General features: G+C 39.7%; 1 protein-coding gene across 4 annotated transcripts in view; it reads right to left on the bottom strand.

Moving 5' to 3' along the window:
* Positions 1–19,357, bottom strand: part of CHRM3 (cholinergic receptor muscarinic 3) — a 458,695-nt gene that overhangs the window by 179,141 nt on the left and 260,197 nt on the right. For 2 of the 4 annotated variants that reach the window (XM_073335257.1, XM_073335259.1), the window contains one exon: positions 5,770–5,876. In XM_073335257.1, the coding sequence (XP_073191358.1) occupies positions 5,770–5,792 (23 nt within the window). In that variant the 5' untranslated portion in view covers positions 5,793–5,876. Of the gene's footprint in view, positions 1–3,689; positions 3,904–5,769; positions 5,877–19,357 lie in introns of those variants that run through there. The other 2 variants (XR_012157829.1, XR_013635514.1) reach the window with 2 other exon arrangements.

The following is a 19,357-nucleotide window of genomic DNA, read 5'->3' as shown; positions in this document are numbered from 1 at the left end:
AGAACAGGGTTGACTGTGTTGCTAAAACTGCTGTTTTTCCGATTTAATGGAATATATAGGTACTAGTTCCAAAATCATTTAAGATTCCATGATACACTGAATAAGAATAAGAATGTTAAAACACTGCTCCAGGAAAATTCCGGTTGAGGGTAATGTGTTCTGCCTACTTAAATTCAAATGTATCAACATTTTCATTATCTACCTGAATAGATGATGCCGGCCACTTTAGAATGACCAATGTATGGATACCACAAAAAGTACATCTGTCTCAAGATGTTCCATAATAATTACAATTACTACTTTGTGTTATTTTACCCCAAAATGTACATCATCATCTTAATTAGTTTCTTATAAGTCACATCCCAGCTCTCTGAACACCTCACCTAATGATAGCTTCTGCCTGAACCAACTTAAATAACCAAAGACGGATACATACCCAAAGGAAATTAATTTCAAGTCAAGCATCATCTTTATCAAGCACAGTAGTTTCCTAAATATCCCAGGTGGGACACCATCCTTATACTCCAGTCTAGACATGCAAACATAATGGTTCCAGTTCTGATGTTCCTACTCAAATGAAGCCAAATGGGAGCTTTGCCCAAGTAAGGACTTACCAAAAAAAAAAAAAAAACAATTAAGTCCTACAGGATTTGGTCCAACAAACAGCTACTTTCACTGCAACAAATAACAGTGTAAACTCATAATAATCATATATAAAAATTATATTATAATATAAATTGGATCATTCCTCCTTAACACTGTAAACTTATATGGCCTAACCTATTATTAAACCCCCATAAAATGTATTAGTTGCTGATGAGCAAAACCACAAGGAGAAAAAAAAAATGATGTTGCCTCATTGACTTATACAATTCTTGATAGATGGATTTTAAATGTATTTGAAAAACAAAAACAAAGATATTTTACGCTATATGGAACAAAATTAATTGTACAAATAAATATTAAAAGTATTAAAATACTTCTTAAAAAATTAACATGAATGTGTGACCAACTTTCTAAGGATATAGCTTAGCTCTGGTCCTTCTCTGTGCAGCCCCTCCCTAGATCTGGGTAACTACAGGCCTGTTAGTTTGACATCTGTAGTATGCAAGGTCTTGGAAAAAAATTTGAAGGAGAAAGTAGTTAAGGACATTGAGGTCAATGGTAAATGGGACAAAATACAACATGGTTTTACAAAAGGTAGATTGTGCCAAACCAACCTGATCTCCTTCTTTGAGAAGGTAACAGATTTTTTAGACAAAGGAAACACAGTGTATCTAATTTACCTTGATTTCAGAAAGGCATTTGATACGGTTCCACATGGGGAATTATTAGCTAAATTGGAAAAGATGGGGGTCAATATAAAAATTAAAAGGTGGATAAGGAACTGGTTAAAGGGGAGACTACAATGGGTCACACTGAAAGGTGAACTGTCAGGCTGGAAGGAGGTTACTAGTGGGGTTCCTCAGGGATCGGTTTTGGGACTAATCGTATTTAGTCTTTTTATTACTGACCTTGGCACAAAAAGTGGGAATGTGCTAATAAAGTTTGCGGATGACACAAAGCTGGGAGGTATTGCCAATCGTGATACAGCATGGCCAGAGGGCAGCAGGAGAGTGTTAGAAGGGAGCCTTATTCTCTGTAGAGGGAAAAAAGTTTGCTATAAATTAATTAAAGCACCTGAAGCCAGTCACATGATAAAACCCCCCTGCATCAATCAGAAAAGGGGAGGAGTTGAAGCAGAGTGGATTGGTGTTGAAGCAGAGAGCAGTTTGGAGGGAAGCAGAGGAGAGTTTGGAGGAGTGCTGCAGTGGGCTAAGAAGACCAAGACTCTAGGTAAAGAGATACTGGTTTGTGCAGAAGGAGGGCAGGAAGCCCCACAAGCTGAAGGGCAGGAGAGGGAAGTAGCCCAGGGGAAGGAACCGCTAGTTCTAGTGGGTTACTGCTATCCCTTGGGCCCCTGGGCTGGGACCTGGATTAGAGGGTGGGCCCGGGTCCCTCCCTCTCCACTCCCCTCCTCTAGGACACTAGTGGGGCAGTTAATACCCAAGTTCAGGGGCAAGGAACGGTGGCCTGAACCCCCCTCCCTCCCCAGAAGAGAAAGCGTGAGACCCATCATAGTAGTGCTGGCAATTTGCCACACAATACAGAGAGGGACAGGATATCATACAGGAAGATCTGGATGACATTGTAAATTGGAGTAATAGTAATAGGATGAAATTTAATAGTGAAAAGTGCAAGGTCATTAATTTGGGGATTAATAACAAGAATTTTTGTTATAAACTGGGGATGCATCACTTGGAAGTAACAGAGGAGGAGAAGAACCTCGGAGTAGTGGTTGATCACAGGATGATTATGAGCTGCCAACGTGATATGGCTGTGAAAAAAGCTAATGTGGTCTTGGGATGCATCAGGGAGGTATTTCTAGTAGAGATAAGGAAGTTTTAGTACCGTTATACAAGGCACTGGTGAGACCTCATCTGGAATATTGTGTGCAGTTCTGGTCTCCCATGTTTAACAAGGATTAATTCAAACTGGAACAGGTACAGAGAAGGGCTACAAGGATGATCCGAGGATTGGAAAACCTGTCTTATGAAAGGAGACTCAAAGAGCTTGGCTTGTTTAGCCTAACCAAAAGAAGGCTGAGAGGAGGTATGATTGCTTTTTATAAATATATCAGAGGGATAAATACCACGGAGGGAGAAGAATTATTTAAGCTCAGTACCAGTGTGGACACAAGAACAAATGGATATAAACTGGTCATCCAGAAGTTTAGACTTGAAATTAGACAAAGGTTTCTAACGGTCAGAGTGAATTTCTGGAATAGCCTTCCAAGGGGAGCAGTGGGGGCAGAAGACATATCTGGCTTCAAGACTGAGCTTGATATGTTTATGGAGGGGATGGTATGATTGAATAGCCTAATTTTGGCAATTAATTGATCTTTGACTATTAGCGGTAAATATGCCCAATGGCCTGTGATGGGACACTAGGTAGGGTGAGATCTGAGTTACTACAGAGAATTCTTTTGTCTGGCTGGTGAGTCTTCTCCACATGCTCAGGGTTCAGCTGATCACCATATTTGGGGTCGGGAAGGAATTTTCCTCCAGGACAGATCGGAAGAGGCCCTGGAGGTTTTTCGCCTCCCTCTGCAGCATGGGGCACGGGTCACTTGCTGGAGGATTCTCTGTACCTTGAAGTCTTTAAACCATGAGTTGAGGACTTCAGTAGCTCAGACATAAGTCAGGGGTTGGTGGGTGAGATTCTGTGGCCTGCATTGTGCAGGAGGTCAGACTAGATGATCATAATGGTCCCTTCTGACCTTAAAGTCTATGAGCTCAGGGATTCATAAGAATGACATCACTTTTGTTGTTCTTCCTTTTACTTGTTTGTAATAGAAATTGATATTATGTACAATAAACCTTAACAGATCCATCCAAAGCTACTAAAGTATAGCCAGTATTTGTGATAAGGCAAAATGAAAATGTCTTAATAATCGTTACATCTAAACTTGGAGAGAATTTGAGATTCAGACATACGAAATGGTATAACTGATTAAACTGTGTGTGTCAAATGATTCTGTTTATCTTGCTTTTTACTTAATGCAATGAGTGCTGGTGAGCTGTCAAATTCTGTTTGATGTACTGCACTTTTGTAAAGAGTACAACACATTATTTTATTATTTCCTTATACATGTTATCCATTGAAAGCAATACACTTTCCATTATTTTGCACTAATGGTATTTGCTTTTTATCTAATTTGCAGTCAGAAGAATTATTACTTGCTTCTGGCTTTCTGAAAGATTTGTTGACTTATACATCTCTACCAACTGGACTACATGGTTTCGTGCCTTAGACCTTTATATTTTGCTTTGATTTGGGTTTCTCTACTGTCTTCATAGTGATCTGGCAGAGAAAGAGAGAGAGATGAGAGTTGCATGAAGCTAACAGAAATGTGTTATATACGTTCAGCTGCAGCTTGCATCTATAACCTTCTCTTTACACTGAAAATGTTCACAGTTCAGAACAAGTTCAGTCACAGTTCTCTGAACCTAGGCATCATATTTTTTAAACCACACACACACACACATACACACACACACAAAAGTGAGGTCATTGAAATCCAGAAGAAAGGTAGATTTGTTCTTTTTCAAATTCCCTGCATGCCCACCTTCCTCTGAGATCACTGTCCTGCCCAGCTATTATTAAGGTCCATAAGAGGCTTGTGAATATCAAGAGAATCTGAGCCTCCCCTCACTCACAAAGAAAGCCTAACCCTTTATGATTGGTGGCAAATCGTCTAGCCATCAAAAGGAAAAATTTAAATTTAATTACATTAATAAAATTAATAAATTTAAATGTAATTTAAAAAGGATATCAACACAGAACAACTAATATGGATCAGTGAATAGATTAAAAGAAAGATAAAGGAATATATGTATATAAACATACATAATATAGTTGCCACTGCTGCTGAAACTTTATATATAAGAAAAAAAACTGCACTAACTGGTGAATAGATAGATATAATTTTGAGCAGCTAGCAGCCCAAAACAATTGTAATTTTAGGGATGCCAGCTGTGCTACTGTATGCAAAATAGCATACCCTATATTTCAAGATGTGGAAGCAAGGGGTAAGCCCTCCTTCAAGATTCATTTCAGCTGCTTATTGCTAATGTTGAATCACAAGGTTTAGCTGATGTGCCATCAACATGCTTTCATGCTACAGCTTGGTCAGATGCTTTCTCCAAACTGAATGTAGTGGCTAGAATCTTACACATTTCACAAAATAGTTATAGTGTATTATCAGTCCTGCAGTTCTCAATGCAGGTATGTGAGGGAGGAGCCTTTTTACATGTTAAAAAAAGGGTGTGTGTGTGTGCATAAAGGCTTTTAAGACACTGCTATATTTGTCACATAACACAATTCCACAATATTAGCATTATCAAGGGGAAGTTTTACAGAAAGCTATGGCCAATAACAGAAAGAATACCAAAAACATAGACATGAAATCTGCAATTCAGGTTCACCTTAGTAGCCAGATGAGATTATTTAAATGTTCCTGCTATTGACACAGAAAGAAAGATACATCTTGGGGCAAAAAAGCAAAGAAAATATGCTAAGACGTACTACTCCAATTTATTGAGGACAACTCAGTTCTTTGTCTATATTTGCAACACTAGGAGTTGACTTGCTGAAGGTTCACGAAACTAAGGCTCCCAACTGGGAAGGGTAACTGCATGGGAAAATCCTGGTATCCAGTTCATTTCAGTATCAGGGCCAGAATCTCCTATATTTTCAACCTCACTCTACTTCTGACCTAAATAATCAAATCAACGCTGCTGCGGGGAAGTCCTGTGAGTGAACTATGGGGCTAAATTCTAAGATTTGATCGAATTTAGAGGAGGCATTATAAATTAGCCCTGTAAAGTGCTGTAGCAAGGCTTACACAAAAGTTCAAAATTAATTAGTAGAATACAACGGAGGAAATTTTCTACAAAAACTTTCCCCCACTTATCAACATTACCATTGTACTTTGCTCTTCTCAGAGAAGATCTGGCAGGAGGCCCAGAGGGACATACACATATGTATTCAAGATGACATCCATAATATTATGTGGTAAGGCCACCTGTGTCAAAGTTAGGGTGGATGATCAAATGTTCCCATGGATTCCAAATGAGCCTTACTTCTCAGAACAAACCATCTTTTTTGGACAATCATTTGTTTACTGAAAATCAAATAAAATGAATACACATATTTTGAGTTTTTTACCTACGTAGTCCAGCTAGGAACATCAAAGTGTTTGTTTGGATCAGGCACTGTGCAGTTCTGTGAACTCTTCTTTTGGATACAAAACCAGTACTGTGTCAGCACATAGGCTGAAAACAAAACAGAAACAGAGGGGAAATTAATAAAATACACACAAGATGCAGAAAACAACAGCATAGGTGAAGTTTAGGCTATGACGCTAAAGCTAACCCTACTAATACTTAGCGCTTACATAGCAGTTTATGCGCCTGATTCTGATATCGCTGTCAACAGTTTCATACCAGAGGCATCCACTGAGCTAGATTCTCTAGTGTTTAAAGACAGGTTTGAGCTAATCCACTAACACAAAGTTGTTCTAAAGTTGGTTTACCCCATCTCAGTGTAGCAAGGTCCTTGGGTCACAAAGAGCTACCAGAGCATTGCCAGCATAGGCCTCAGTCTCCAGCTGCCTGCAGCTGGCGCATAGGATATACCCCGGAGAAGTGGGTGTCCCATAGTGTCTGTATATGATTTCTGGTTGGCTATGGCCCAAGTAGAGAGTGAGTCTTCAGATTGCTTTAACCTGTACCAGTGCATATCAGTCCCAGATGACAGTCTAGTACATTGATTACTCCTGCTTTACACTGGCGTGAAATAGATCAGAATCTACAGGTCTACAGGTATTCGAAGTGTGCTAGGAACATTTGCTAACAAATACTTACAATGGCACTGTGGGGCATGCAAGAAAGTGTCCCCATTTTACAGATGGTGAAATGATCTAGTCACAACCACCAGAGTACTTTGTGCACCTCATAAATGTTAATGTATTTATCCTCAAAACACCCCTTTGAGACAGAAAAATATTATCCTCATTTTACTGCCGAAGAACTGAGTCACAGAAAGATTCATTTACTTGGCCAAGACAGTCTTAACCACAAGAGAGGCACAGAGAGGTGTTGCATGCCCAGAACCCCACACTGACTAAGTGGCAGAGCCACAGATAGAATTTAGACCCCCAACTCTGGACTCTTCCTCCAAACCACACTTCACTCCCTTTGGAACTTGCTGCTTAGAAAAGCTGGGGTTTATTATGAATTTGCACATCTCAAATGAAAGAAGGCAATGCACTGCATGCATTACATCTTACAGACGTATCTAGTTTCATCTCTCTTTATAAAACTGAAACAACAACAAAAAAGTTTAAAAACACTCAGAAATATAATATATAGAACTCTCCTGCCAAAGAGGAAAATCCCTGTAGTAAGTTGTGAACCAGCAGGAATACCCACTGGCTAACACCTTCCATTTTATAATGTATAATTAGTACAAATTGGAATCAGGTGTCATCATTATCCCATCTATCACACAGCATTGCAGGCTAAGGTTTCAATAACCCCGTCTGTAACTTTTCCACAGAAATATGATTCCAATCAGATGCTCTGTGTGCTGGCTCACTGCCTCTTCCCCCACCCCTTTGGCGCAGCAACAGAACTCAGTTCTTATTGTTGCAATATGGGGAAAGTCAGACAACAGAGACATCACTGGGTTTATTGGACAATCAGCTTCTGTGGAAGAGTTACTGAAGAATTATAGCACAGTGATTGAGATTACAATCTGCTCTTCCTTTGTGGAGGAAGAAGTTAATAATGTCCCACATTTACTGTATATGCCAGTAGCAGCTCCCGTCATACAGAACTTAAACTAATACACAAACTAATCTCAGGAATCTCTTCACCTACCAGTCAACCTAGCATCTTTCGGGAGGGAATGCAGCTCCTGTTTAACCATGCACTACAAAGCAGTGTAATATTTTAGGGATGGGAATGAAGATGAACACCCTTATCCAATTAAAACAGAAGTGGTAATTTTAAGGAAAGAGAATGGAATTATATAAAATGGAATTTAACCAAGAAGCCAGAATGTATATTCCCTCACTTGCAAAGAGTACTGTGTAATCACTGATAACTAATAGTCTGGACCTCAATTTTACATCTCATTTCATGAGAGAACTTTCAGTAGGCACTTTTTAACACAACTTTAGCATTAATTCAACACTCAGATGGAAATGCAACACCTACTGAATGGCTTGCTCCACCCCCTGAAGCAGCCAGATGTTTATTCTTTGAAGGTCTAGCATCCAAACACAGCATCCATCTCACCGCTGCTCAGTTTGAGAGATTTGAGTGAACTGTGCACAAAAGCTGCAGCTGAGCTGACAGAAGAACATAAGTAAAACATGGTGAGGGAGAGGAGAGTTCATGGATCTCACACCTGCCAGTGCAATCCACACTCATTTGGTGTGGCGCTCTGTTCCACAATGTGGTGGCTAGGCCACATATAGATATTCATGAGGCTGCTACAGCCCCAGCTAAGAGAGTTGAGGCTCATATATTTGGAGCCCTAGGTCCTAAATTCAAGCCCTGATGCTGATAACCTGATGTAACTAGAGCTGGGCAAAATTTTTCTGCTGCAATTTTTTTCCAGTAAAAAAAAATTAAGGTTTGGTGACACAGAAACATTTCACAGTTTCGTTTCTGATTCACCAAATTGTTTGTGTAAAAAACTAAAAGAAAAGAGCCCAAAGTCCAAATGTTTCATTTAAAAAAAAAGGAGTACTTGTGGCACCTTAGAGACTAACCAATTTATCTGAGCATAAGCTTTCATGAGCTACAGCTCACTCATGCTCAGATAAATTGGTTAGTCTCTAAGGTGCCACAAGTACTCCTTTTCTTTTTGCGAATACAGACTAACACGGCTGTTACTCTGAAAAAAGTTTCATTTAGAGATTTTTGAAATGACATTTAAATTCTTTCATTCAAAATGGCTTCTTGTTTCAAAATTCCCTTCAGTTTTAGTTAACAAACATTAAAACACTTGAAATAAAAGCAAAATGTTTTGATTCACTGAAATTTGAAAAAAAAATCATTTTGGGGTCAACCTCATTTATTTTTTCAGAGGTGTCAGTGAACTGAAAAATCAGTTATGCAGACAGCTCTTGGCATAACATCTGCACTATGCTAATTCATCTTGCTATTAAAACAATAACCTTCCTAAGATGTGCCAAACTATTATTTTTTTATTTATTTTGTATACCTTCCTGGAAATAGACAACATTGCAGATATTGAACTGACATTACACATAATGATAACCAAGAGACTATGATGGGAATTCATCAGCTGGAACATTAATTCGTCATCTGAACTTGTACAGGGCAAGTCATGCAAAGGGGTGTTTACATGGCTTGATGGAAAATGCTATTAAGTATTTACATTGTCTGTAAAGCAAAAAAAATATTTTGCGTCACTAGACAAATCACATTTCTGGATGTACCTTGGATATTGTTACAAAAGTGCTTAATTAAGGATTAATTTTTTTAGTCACTGAAAAGATTAAATGATCACAATAATTAAAGCGGGTTAAATATTGAAGAACAGAATTTTATTGCAACAATTTATCCTTCATTAGTTTATTAAGTAATTAGTCATTAATACATTTGTTCATTATCAGACTAGCTTTATACACTACTGTAGGTCAGTGAATTATAATGCTTCTGCCACGGGGTTTAGAGCTGAAGAAGTGGAGCTCTCACTGGGTAAAGCTGATGGAGTCCGTAATCTGGTATCCATTCTAGGATACTCCATGATAGTGTCCTCCGGATACTCCATGGTAGTGTCCTCCTCTTCAGTTGTGCTAGATAAGGGTAGATAAGCCCCACAAGGCCCCTGCACATGTTTGATGGTGGATTTTGGTTCTTTCATCTGTGTGAGTTTACCTCCCACCCAGGGAAGAAGGAAGCTTGCTTGCTCTGCCATCTGAGCACTTGGTCTGGCTGGCCGCTTAGCCAGCTGCTCATTCTGCTCACCACCTTGCCAGCTGCTCATTCTGCTCGCTGCCTTGCCAGCTGCACATTTCGCTTGCCGGTCACCTTCTGCCACCTGCCTCTCTGCTGTGACCTCTTGGGCTTCCCAAGGTCAGTCTCTTGGGCTTCCACACAGCTCTTAGTGATTTTCAGCTCTTAGGCTAGGCAGAAACCCTGTCCCACCACAAAAAGAAAAGGAGTACTTGTGGCACCTTAGAGACTAACCAATTTATTTGAGCATGAGCTTTCGTGAGCTACAGTTCACTTCATCGGATGCATACCGTGGAAACTGCAGAAGACATTATATACACACACAGACCATGAAACAATACCTCCTCCCACCCCACTGTCCTGCTGGTAATAGCTTATCTAAAGTGATCATCAAGTTGGGCCATTTCCAGCACAAATCCAGATTTTCTCACCCTCCCCGCCCCCCCCCCCCCACACACACACAAACTCACTCTCCTGCTAGTAATAGCCCATCCAAAGTGACCACTCTCTTCGCAATGTGTATGATAATCAAGGTGGGCCATTTCCTGCACAAATCCAGGTTCTCTCACTCCCTCACCCCCCTCCAAAAGCCACACACACAAACTCACTCTCCTGCTGCTAATAGCTTATCCAAAGTGACCACTCTCCCTACAATGTGCATGATAATCAAGGTGGGCCATTTCCAGCACAAATCCAGGTTTTCTCACCCCTCCACCCCCATACACACACAAACTCACTCTCCTGCTGGTAATAGCTCATCCAAAGTGACCACTCTCCCTACAATGTGCATGGTAATCAAGGTGGGCCATTTCCAGCACAAATCCAGGCTCTCTCACCCCTCCCCCCCCACCCCAGGAAACACACACACACACACAAACTCACTCTCCTGCTGACAATAGCTCATCCAAACTGACCACTCTCCAAGTTTAAATCCAAGTTTAACCAGAACATCGGGGGGGGGGGGAGGAAGGAAAAAACAAGGGGAAATAGGCTACCTCGCATAATGACTTATTGTAAGAAAGCTTGACAGAGATCTTGTAGGTGTTTGTCTCTGTCTGAGGGGTTGGAGCAAATGTGGTTGTATCGCAGAGCTTGGCTGTAGACGATGGATCGTGTGGTGTGGTCAGGGTGAAAGCTGGAGGCATGTAGGTAGGAATAGCGGTCAGTAGGTTTCCGGTATAGGGTGGTGTTTATGTGACCATTGTTTATTAGCACTGTAGTGTCCAGGAAGTGGATCTCTTGTGTGGACTGGACCAGGCTGAGGTTGATGGTGGGATGGAAATTGTTGAAATCATGGTGGAATTCCTCAAGAGCTTCTTTTCCATGGGTCCAGATGATGAAGATGTCATCAATATAGCGCAAGTAGAGTAGGGGCTTTAGGGGACGAGAGCTGAGGAAGCGTTGTTCTAAATCAGCCATAAACTTGGAGAGTGGTCAGTTTGAATGAGCTATTGCCAGCAGGAGAGTGAGTTTGTATGTGTGTGTGTGTGTTTGCCGGGGGGGGGGTGAGAAAGCCTGGATTTGTGCTGGAAATGGCCCACCTTGATTATCATGCACATTGTAGGGAGAGTGGTCACTTTGGATAAGCTATTAGCAGCAGGAGAGTGAGTTTGTGTGTGTGGTTTTTGGAGGGGGGTGAGGGAGTGAGAGAACCTGGATTTGTGCAGGAAATGGCCCACCTTGATTATCATGCACATTGTGAAGAGAGTGGTCACTTTGGATAAGCTATTACCAGCAGGAGAGTGAGTTTGTGTGTGTGTGGGGGGGGGGCGGAGGGTGAGAAAACCTGGATTTGTGCTGGAAATGGCCCACCTTAATTATCATACACATTGCGAAGAGAGTGGTCACTTTGGATAAGCTATTACCAGCAGGAGAGTGAGTTTGTGTGTGTGTGTGGGGGGGGCGGAGGGTGAGAAAACCTGGATTTGTGCTGGAAATGGCCCAACTTGATGATCACTTTAGATAAGCTATTACCAGCAGGACAGTGGGGTGGGAGGAGGTATTGTTTCATGATCTCTGTGTGTATATAATGTCTTCTGCAGTTTCCACGGTATGCATCCGATGAAGTGAGCTGTAGCTCACGAAAGCTCATGCTCAAATAAATTGGTTAGTCTCTAAGGTGCCACAAGTACTCCTTTTCTTTTTGCGAATACAGACTAACAGGGCTGTTACTCTGAAACCTGTCTTTTAACAGTGTGGAAGAACAGGTTAGACCAGATAAGGGACCCTGAGGGAGAATCCACTCCTCCTGGCTAGGATACCTGTCCCTACCCCTCTTACTTTCATGGAGTCTGGCATTCAAGCCCCTGTCTTAGCAAGTCCCTTTCAACTGAGTGTAACCCCTCAATCAGGACCAGCTCAGCAAAGTTCTGCTCCCCTTTAGTCATACAATAAATATAACAACATTGATAACATTTTGATACCTCTGCATTTGGCATTATAAGTGATTTGTAACCCAAAACCAGCCAAAGTTGATCACTTGGAGCTACACAGCTTCTGTCTGCTAGACACCTACGCAGATCAGATGTATTCATGTAAATACAGTTTGCTCCTAAGTCTCTCCCCTTCCCCAACTAGCTGTCAGAGGAGAATTCATTCAGACCCTGCTTACATTTCTATTTGGTCAGTTCTATTCATAAAGGATCATTAGAAGAGAAAATGATATAATGTGATTCTGAGGTCTTCTTAATATGTTCATTTTTCTATTATGATGGCTTTTTCCCCTTTCCAAGAGTCATTTTCTATGTATAAACTATTTTCTGAATACCGATGTTGTGTATATTAGAAAGGTTACTTGCTGACATGGATACGTTCATTGTATTCATTAGAGATATTGTTAAAAGCCAAAAATATATGTTTGGATTTTGGAAACACTGAAGTGATTGGATGATTGAAAATAGGGACTTCAGACAGTCCAAGGGCCTGACTATAAAATTGGGATCCAGATCCTGAATTAGGGCCTACTCCAGCTTCACTGAAACTATTGGAAGTTTTGCCTCGTCTTCACTGGAAGCAGGAATGAGACCTTAGTATCCAACTTTGGTACAAAATTCAAGTATGCTCTGATCCAGGGTTTTGGCTTTAATATCTCTAATTTATAATGAAATAAACAGCATCACTGTAACTCCTTACTAAATTTATCACCTTGTTGCACTGTGTTTGCTATTATGTAAACTCTATTAGCAATGAAATAACCATATTAGTTAGCTAGTGATGTATAAACCTCAAAAATTCATACGGTTGGTTCAGATAATCACTCAAAAATTTCATCTCATCTGAACTAATAAAACCTCTTTCATTTGCAAAACTGTAGTCTCACAGGAGATTACTAGTACTTCCTGCTTCTAGAGATACTTCAAGCATAGCCATTCGAGAAGGAACTGAACATTTTTGTTACTGATTCAGACCAAACCTAGGCCTGTAAAACTGAAAAAATAATGAGGAGAAAAGATTACTCTTCTTTAAACCTAGCAATATGTTCTGTTTTGATTTCTGAGTAAAGGTTGGTTATTATTTTATTCAAACCTGTTTGCAGATTGAATCTTGTCACTAACAGATTGTCGGATCCATTCGAGACATAATGAAGAAAGAATGGATGTTTCTCACCCAGATGTATGAAAAAAAGTCAGGAGATCTGGAAGTGAGACTATTGTGTTTCTGCATGAAAAAGATGAACACAGTTTGTTTGCACCACTTATCTGTGACATAATACTTCACCATTCCTTATGCTGGCCATTCTGCAGGCAGCTGAGAAATGGCTGCATTAGGGCTGGAGTCCTCTCAGTCAGAATTGAGCCAGAATTTTCAGTGGGGAAAGAGCAGTAAGGGTTGTACAGTCTCACCCATTTAGCCATGCCTGACTGTGTCAGGTGTTCCATTGAAACAGAGTTGCAAAGGGAAATACTAAAAGTGAGCAAAGGCTGAAAAACTGGGCCCTGAATTCTGAGATAACACAACAAGCAAATATTGTGACAGATCACCTTTCATAAGTCTATAATTCATATCTGATATTGGGTGATATATAGTTAGGGGGTACTACAAAGTAAAATAAAGCCCTATCTCTTAAAGAGAATACCAAGCTAGATTCAGGTTGAAAACCCATCTATGACCATTACAACATAAAAACAGCCATACTGGGTCAGACCAATGGTCTATCTAGCCCAGTATCCTGTCTTCCAGTAGTGGCCAATGCCAGATGCTCCAGAGGAAATGAACAGACAAGGCAATTATTGAGTGATCCATCCCCTGTTGTCCACTCCCAGTTTCTGGCAGTCAGAGGTTAGAGATACCCAGAGCATGGACTTGCATCCCTGACCATCTTGCATCCCCATTATAGCTTTGGCCTTCACAACATCCCTGAGTTCCACAGGTTGACAGTGCATTGTGTGAAGAAGTACTTCCTTTTCTTTGTTTTAAACCTGATGCCTATTAACGACATTGGGTGCCCCGCCACCCTGGTTCTTGTGTTATGTAAAGGAGTAAATAACACTTTCTTATTCACTTTCTCCACACTATTCATGATTTTGTAGACCTCTATCATATCCCCCCCCTTAGGTGAAAAAGCTGAAAAGTCCCAGTCTTTTTAATCTCTTCTCATATGGAAGCTGGTCCATACCCCTAACCATTTTTGTTGCCATTCTCTGTACCTTCTCCAATTCTTATATAGCTTTTTGAGATGGGGCAACCAGAACTGCATGCAATATTGAAGGCATGGGTGTACCATGGCTTTATATAGTGGCATTATTATATTTACTGTCTTACCTATCCCTTTCCTAATGGTTCCTAACATTGTGAGCTTTTTTGACTGTTGCTGCATGTTGAGTGGATGTTTTCAGAGAACCACCCATAATGACTCCAAGACCGCTTTCTTGAGTGGTAATAGCTAAATTAGATCCTATCATTTTGTATGTATAATTGGGATTATGTTTTCCAATGTGCATTACTTTGTATTTATCAACATTGAATTTCATCTGCCATTCTGTTGCCCAGTCATCCAGTTTTGTGAGATCCCTTTGCAACTCTTTGCTGTCTGTTGCGACTTAACTATCTTAAATAATTTTATATTGTCTGCAAATGTTGCCACCTTACTGCTTACCCCTTTTTTCCCAGATCATTTATGAATATGTTGAACAGCACTGGTCCCAGTACAGATCCATGGGAGACACTGCTATTCATCTCTTTCCATTCTTAAAATGGACCATTTATTCCTACCCTTTGTTTCCTGTCTTTTAACCAATTACTGAATCCATTAACATATAAAAGAATGGTTGTTAGACTAGAGCAGTGGTTCCCAAACTTTTTCCACTGCTTGTGCAGGGAAAGCCCCTGGCGGGCCAGCCGGTTTGTTTACCTGCCACATTCACAGGTTCGGCCAATTGCGGCTCCCAGTGGCCGCGGTTCGTTGCTCCAGGCCAATGGCAGCTGCTGGAAGCGGCAGCCAGTACGTCCCTCGGCCCGCGCCGCTTCCAGCAGCTCCCATTGGCCTGGAGCAGCGAACTGCGGCCACTGGGAGCCGTGATCGGCCGAACTGGCAGACTTTCCCTGCACAAGCGGCGGAACAAGTTTGGGAACCACTGGTCAATGGGATTCTTTGCATATGTAAGGCCTGCAAACCTGATCTCTTACATTTTTTTGATAAAATTCTAGCTGAGACTGAAATGACACAAAGGTCTTTAAATGGAAGTGCTCCTTATTAGGGAAGGTATTATTTTGGGTGTAATATTTCTGTCTTCATTTGCTATGATAATAAGATGCTATTTTGGCTCTACATTGTGAAATTGATTTCTATACCTCCTTTGTTCACATATTAATATATCACAAAGCAGGTTTTCTTCCTGTCAGAGACTTCAAATTCCATGTACGTCTCTCTGGTCTAGGCTTGATAGACAATTATATAAGTTAAATGTTGTCTTTTCTTTCCATTTATTACCAGTTACATATGTAAATGTGAATGTAAATTCTAGGGAATCAACTGATTTCACAGCTAGGTTTTCCTTTCTAAAAATTTAGATATTTTCTGACTAGTAGTGAAAGAAAATAATGAATATTCTTCTCAATACTTATTAGGGGAGATTCTAATTTTCATCTATTTATTTTCTATAATTTGTCAGGACTCCAGTGAAAGAATCCATTATAAAACAAAAACTGCTATAAATCTTCTAAACAGCCTCCTTTGTGATTGGATATGCTTACAGCTAAACCCATACACCAAACGGGATTTCTAAAGTCCTATGGGTATAGATCTAATGGCCAAAAAGAAATACGTACAAGAAATACGTGTGAAGCTCTGAGGCTTCTATTTTCTGTGGTATTGAAAGGGCATAAAATCTTTTTTGATCTCTGGAGCTTCTGGTGTAAAGAAAGCTGCAGGCTGAGAAACATATCTTTAACTGGATCGCATTAGGAAGAGGTTATGGATCATTCTGGACAAGGACATCCAAGTTAATGTTAAGCGACTGCAAAAACAAGTCTATACCACAACAGAGGGAAGAAAATCTTCCAAGACCTGGTTCAGGATCAGAAATTTCCTGATGTGAATAGTTTTTTAATATTTTCGTATTTGTAGTATTTGTTTTGTTTTACTGCCATAAGGAAAATGGTTCACAAAACAGATTTTTTTCTTGTACTGTCAGCCTCAGGATTGGAATATAGCAAGTTTTCAAATGCCAGCTGTATATCCATATTCCAGTCAACACAGGACAGAAGTAGATAGGAGTGCTTCAACTTTTTCAACTCTATAGAAATATGCAGGTTCGTAAGTAACTCAGCTTTGAGTTAAATTGCACTTACTGACTTAAAGAGCGAACCCTGCTCATGAATTTGGGGAAGCAGAGTGTGGATGAAAGTATTGTATAGAAACCGATTAAAATGGAGAGACAAAAAAGAAAACCAAACTGATCATGAATTTCTAGAGGTTCATTACAGATACAGCACCAAAATACTACATAACTGCATGAAAGATTCTAGGCTATGTCATTGGCCTGGACTTGCAACTTAAAGCTTGAAGAGTAAATGTTTCAAATGGACTTTTAGAGTCACATAAGAAGAGTCTAGATCATAAATTTGTTATGGACATAAACCTCAATTTATCTTCTTGTATGGACTAACATCCATATTTGGGCTTATACACCAGCATTCCCTGCACAGCATTCATTCATCCCATTTTCTATTTAGGTTTGGATCCCTTTCCTTACTTCTGTAATCTTTGGAGAATGGGAGAGGAGGAAGGAAAGATGATAGAAGGCCTACAGCCTTCTCAATCCTCCTTTTTTGTCCATCTGATGAGATGAAGTTGTTACCCCTTTCTCCTCAGGAGACAGCAGATGGCAAATCCCCATATCTTCTAGAAGGAGAAGCAAGGCACCTAATATTGACTAGTGCCAGCTAGTACTGAAATTGAGAAGGGCTACGAATTAACGAATTATGCTTAGTGCTAGGCTGCAGGTTAATTACTAGGGATTATGGGGTGTCTGAGCCCTAGATCATTGCTCACAAAGAAAGACAGTGGGCGCTTGTTTGCCAGTCATACTCCACTGTGGTGTGGCAAATTCTGTTTCCATAAAGTTTTATTGTGATTGAAGGAGCAGAGATTGTGCTAGGTGACCCCCTGAGAAGCCTGCTTAGGGGAAGTAGACACTCAGTATCCCCCTGAAGAACAGAGAACACACAGGCCCCAGGACTGGAGATTGGGAGTGGGTACAGGCCATGACTCTACCACCCAGAAAACAATAAGAATAAAAAATGGTCCCAAAATCCGCAGGAGGGTGTTATGTTCACAGCATACACACGGAGAAATTAGGAGAAAAAAACCCATAAAATGCTCTTTCTGGAGGCCACAGTGTAACACTACTTTATTCCTTAGAATTTAGAACAACAACACACAAGAACTCAGAGACACAAAGCAGAACGCTCCCTAAAACAGAGGGGCACAACCCAACCAAATTTACTCCAGGCTGAGAAATTTTGAATTATAGCTTATAATTTTAATATAGCTTTCTATACACCACAGGGGAAGGGCTGCACTGAGAAAATCTGAATTAATATAGCTCTAAATTCAAAGAGTTTTCATGTAACAGTCTATTTATTGCTAACCCTAGAAACCGCAGGTTTCACATAGCTGTGTTTAAAATACAGTTAAAGTACAATAAAGTATAATATGTAAAAATGTCACATTCTTATATAAGAATCTCTACTTCCTTAGGTCATCAAGTCAAATCTCAAATTTGTGTGAAAAATATTCTCACTTAACTAACACAAAAAGATTCCACTATTGTTAGCCCTGCAAAAAACTATTAGAGAACAAACCAAATTATTTTTTGCCTCATACAGCTTCCAACAAAACTGATTTCTAATTTCTAACTGAGAAATCTTAATTACTGAAGATGACACTGAGGGAAAAACAATGGAAATTGATTTTCAGATGCCAAGTTGAGTTTGTAATCTGATCAAGTTAGCTATGGAACCACTGGCAAAGAATGAATATGGAGCCCCATATGATTTTTAGAGTCCTCTTTGAGACTATAACTTTAAACTGCTTTGCGACTGCTCTTTAAACAAACTGGAGTGAAAAATTTGCAGCATATTTCATAGCTATAGTATAATGTCAGCAGAATGAATGCTACAGTTGAAGACTGAGACTTGCTTCTCATTTTAAGACGAATTTTGGATTCTCACTCTAGCTGGGCCAAAATTCAACAAATCTGCCTGATTTTTTTCATTATTCTTCTAGATGTCCTTATTTGTTTATTGTTAAGGTTTGGAAGGTGGGGAACAGAGTTGAATCTAATGAGGCCTTCATGAGATAAGACAAGATGGGAAAAAATACCTCAGAAGCTCAAGTTTTAGAGAGAGAGAGACAGAAAGAGTGCTTCATATCTCCAAACTGCAAACTCCACATTTGTTTTAATGAAGGATAGCACCTTTGACATTTTATTGAAAAATCTGGGTGGCTATTTTAGAATTATTCAGTCAGATTTTATGGATGTATAATAGCTCAGTATGGTCCAGTGCCAGTCTACATGATCTGATATGATAATTGCAACATCCAAAAGTGAACAAAAGCACAAGAGGAAAGCAAAGAGCAATGCAACAGAAAAGGCAACTATTAGGAGGGTACAGGAATATGTATATTTAACCTAGCCACCCTCTATTTTAATATTCATTTTATATACCTATATTATACTAATTTTACAGACTTTCAGAATATAAGTGAAAGTATCTTAGATTTTCTATATTTATGTAGTCTCTGACTCCTATAGATACTTACTGATGTGTCACTTACAGCACCTTACACATCACCTCTGAATATGCCCCTCTGATTTTCTCCTCAGGTATCAATATTATCTATTAATCACACTAAAAATAAGAATCACTTCACACACCAATTCACTTTTAAGGATTATCAACTCCTCATGGATTCTGAATATTACAAACCAAGCATGGACTCTGGCAGTAGTTTACAATATATTACTATTTCACATATGAGGAGAGAAAGATATTCCATCTTTCATAATGAACAGTGTAGATCAATGTGTATAGAAGGCAATTGCTAAAAAGTTTTTTTTTTATTAAGAAAATTTCTAGGAAAAAAAATCTTTGTTAAAATTAAATTTGTAATTACACATACCTTAAAAGAAGATTATAGTGAAAAAGAAAAGAGAAAGCCAGGAAATTCAGTTTTATGTTTACAGTGGGTGGCGGTAAAAAGTCAATGTTTACACTCTGTTATTACACAGTGGTATCTAATTTACCAGTTATTTCCT

The sequence above is a fragment of the Lepidochelys kempii genome, chromosome 3, assembly GCF_965140285.1.
Source record: "Lepidochelys kempii isolate rLepKem1 chromosome 3, rLepKem1.hap1, whole genome shotgun sequence".
NCBI classification, from domain to species: domain Eukaryota; kingdom Metazoa; phylum Chordata; order Testudines; family Cheloniidae; genus Lepidochelys; species Lepidochelys kempii.
This window is presented reverse-complemented; position numbering and strand designations above follow the sequence as displayed.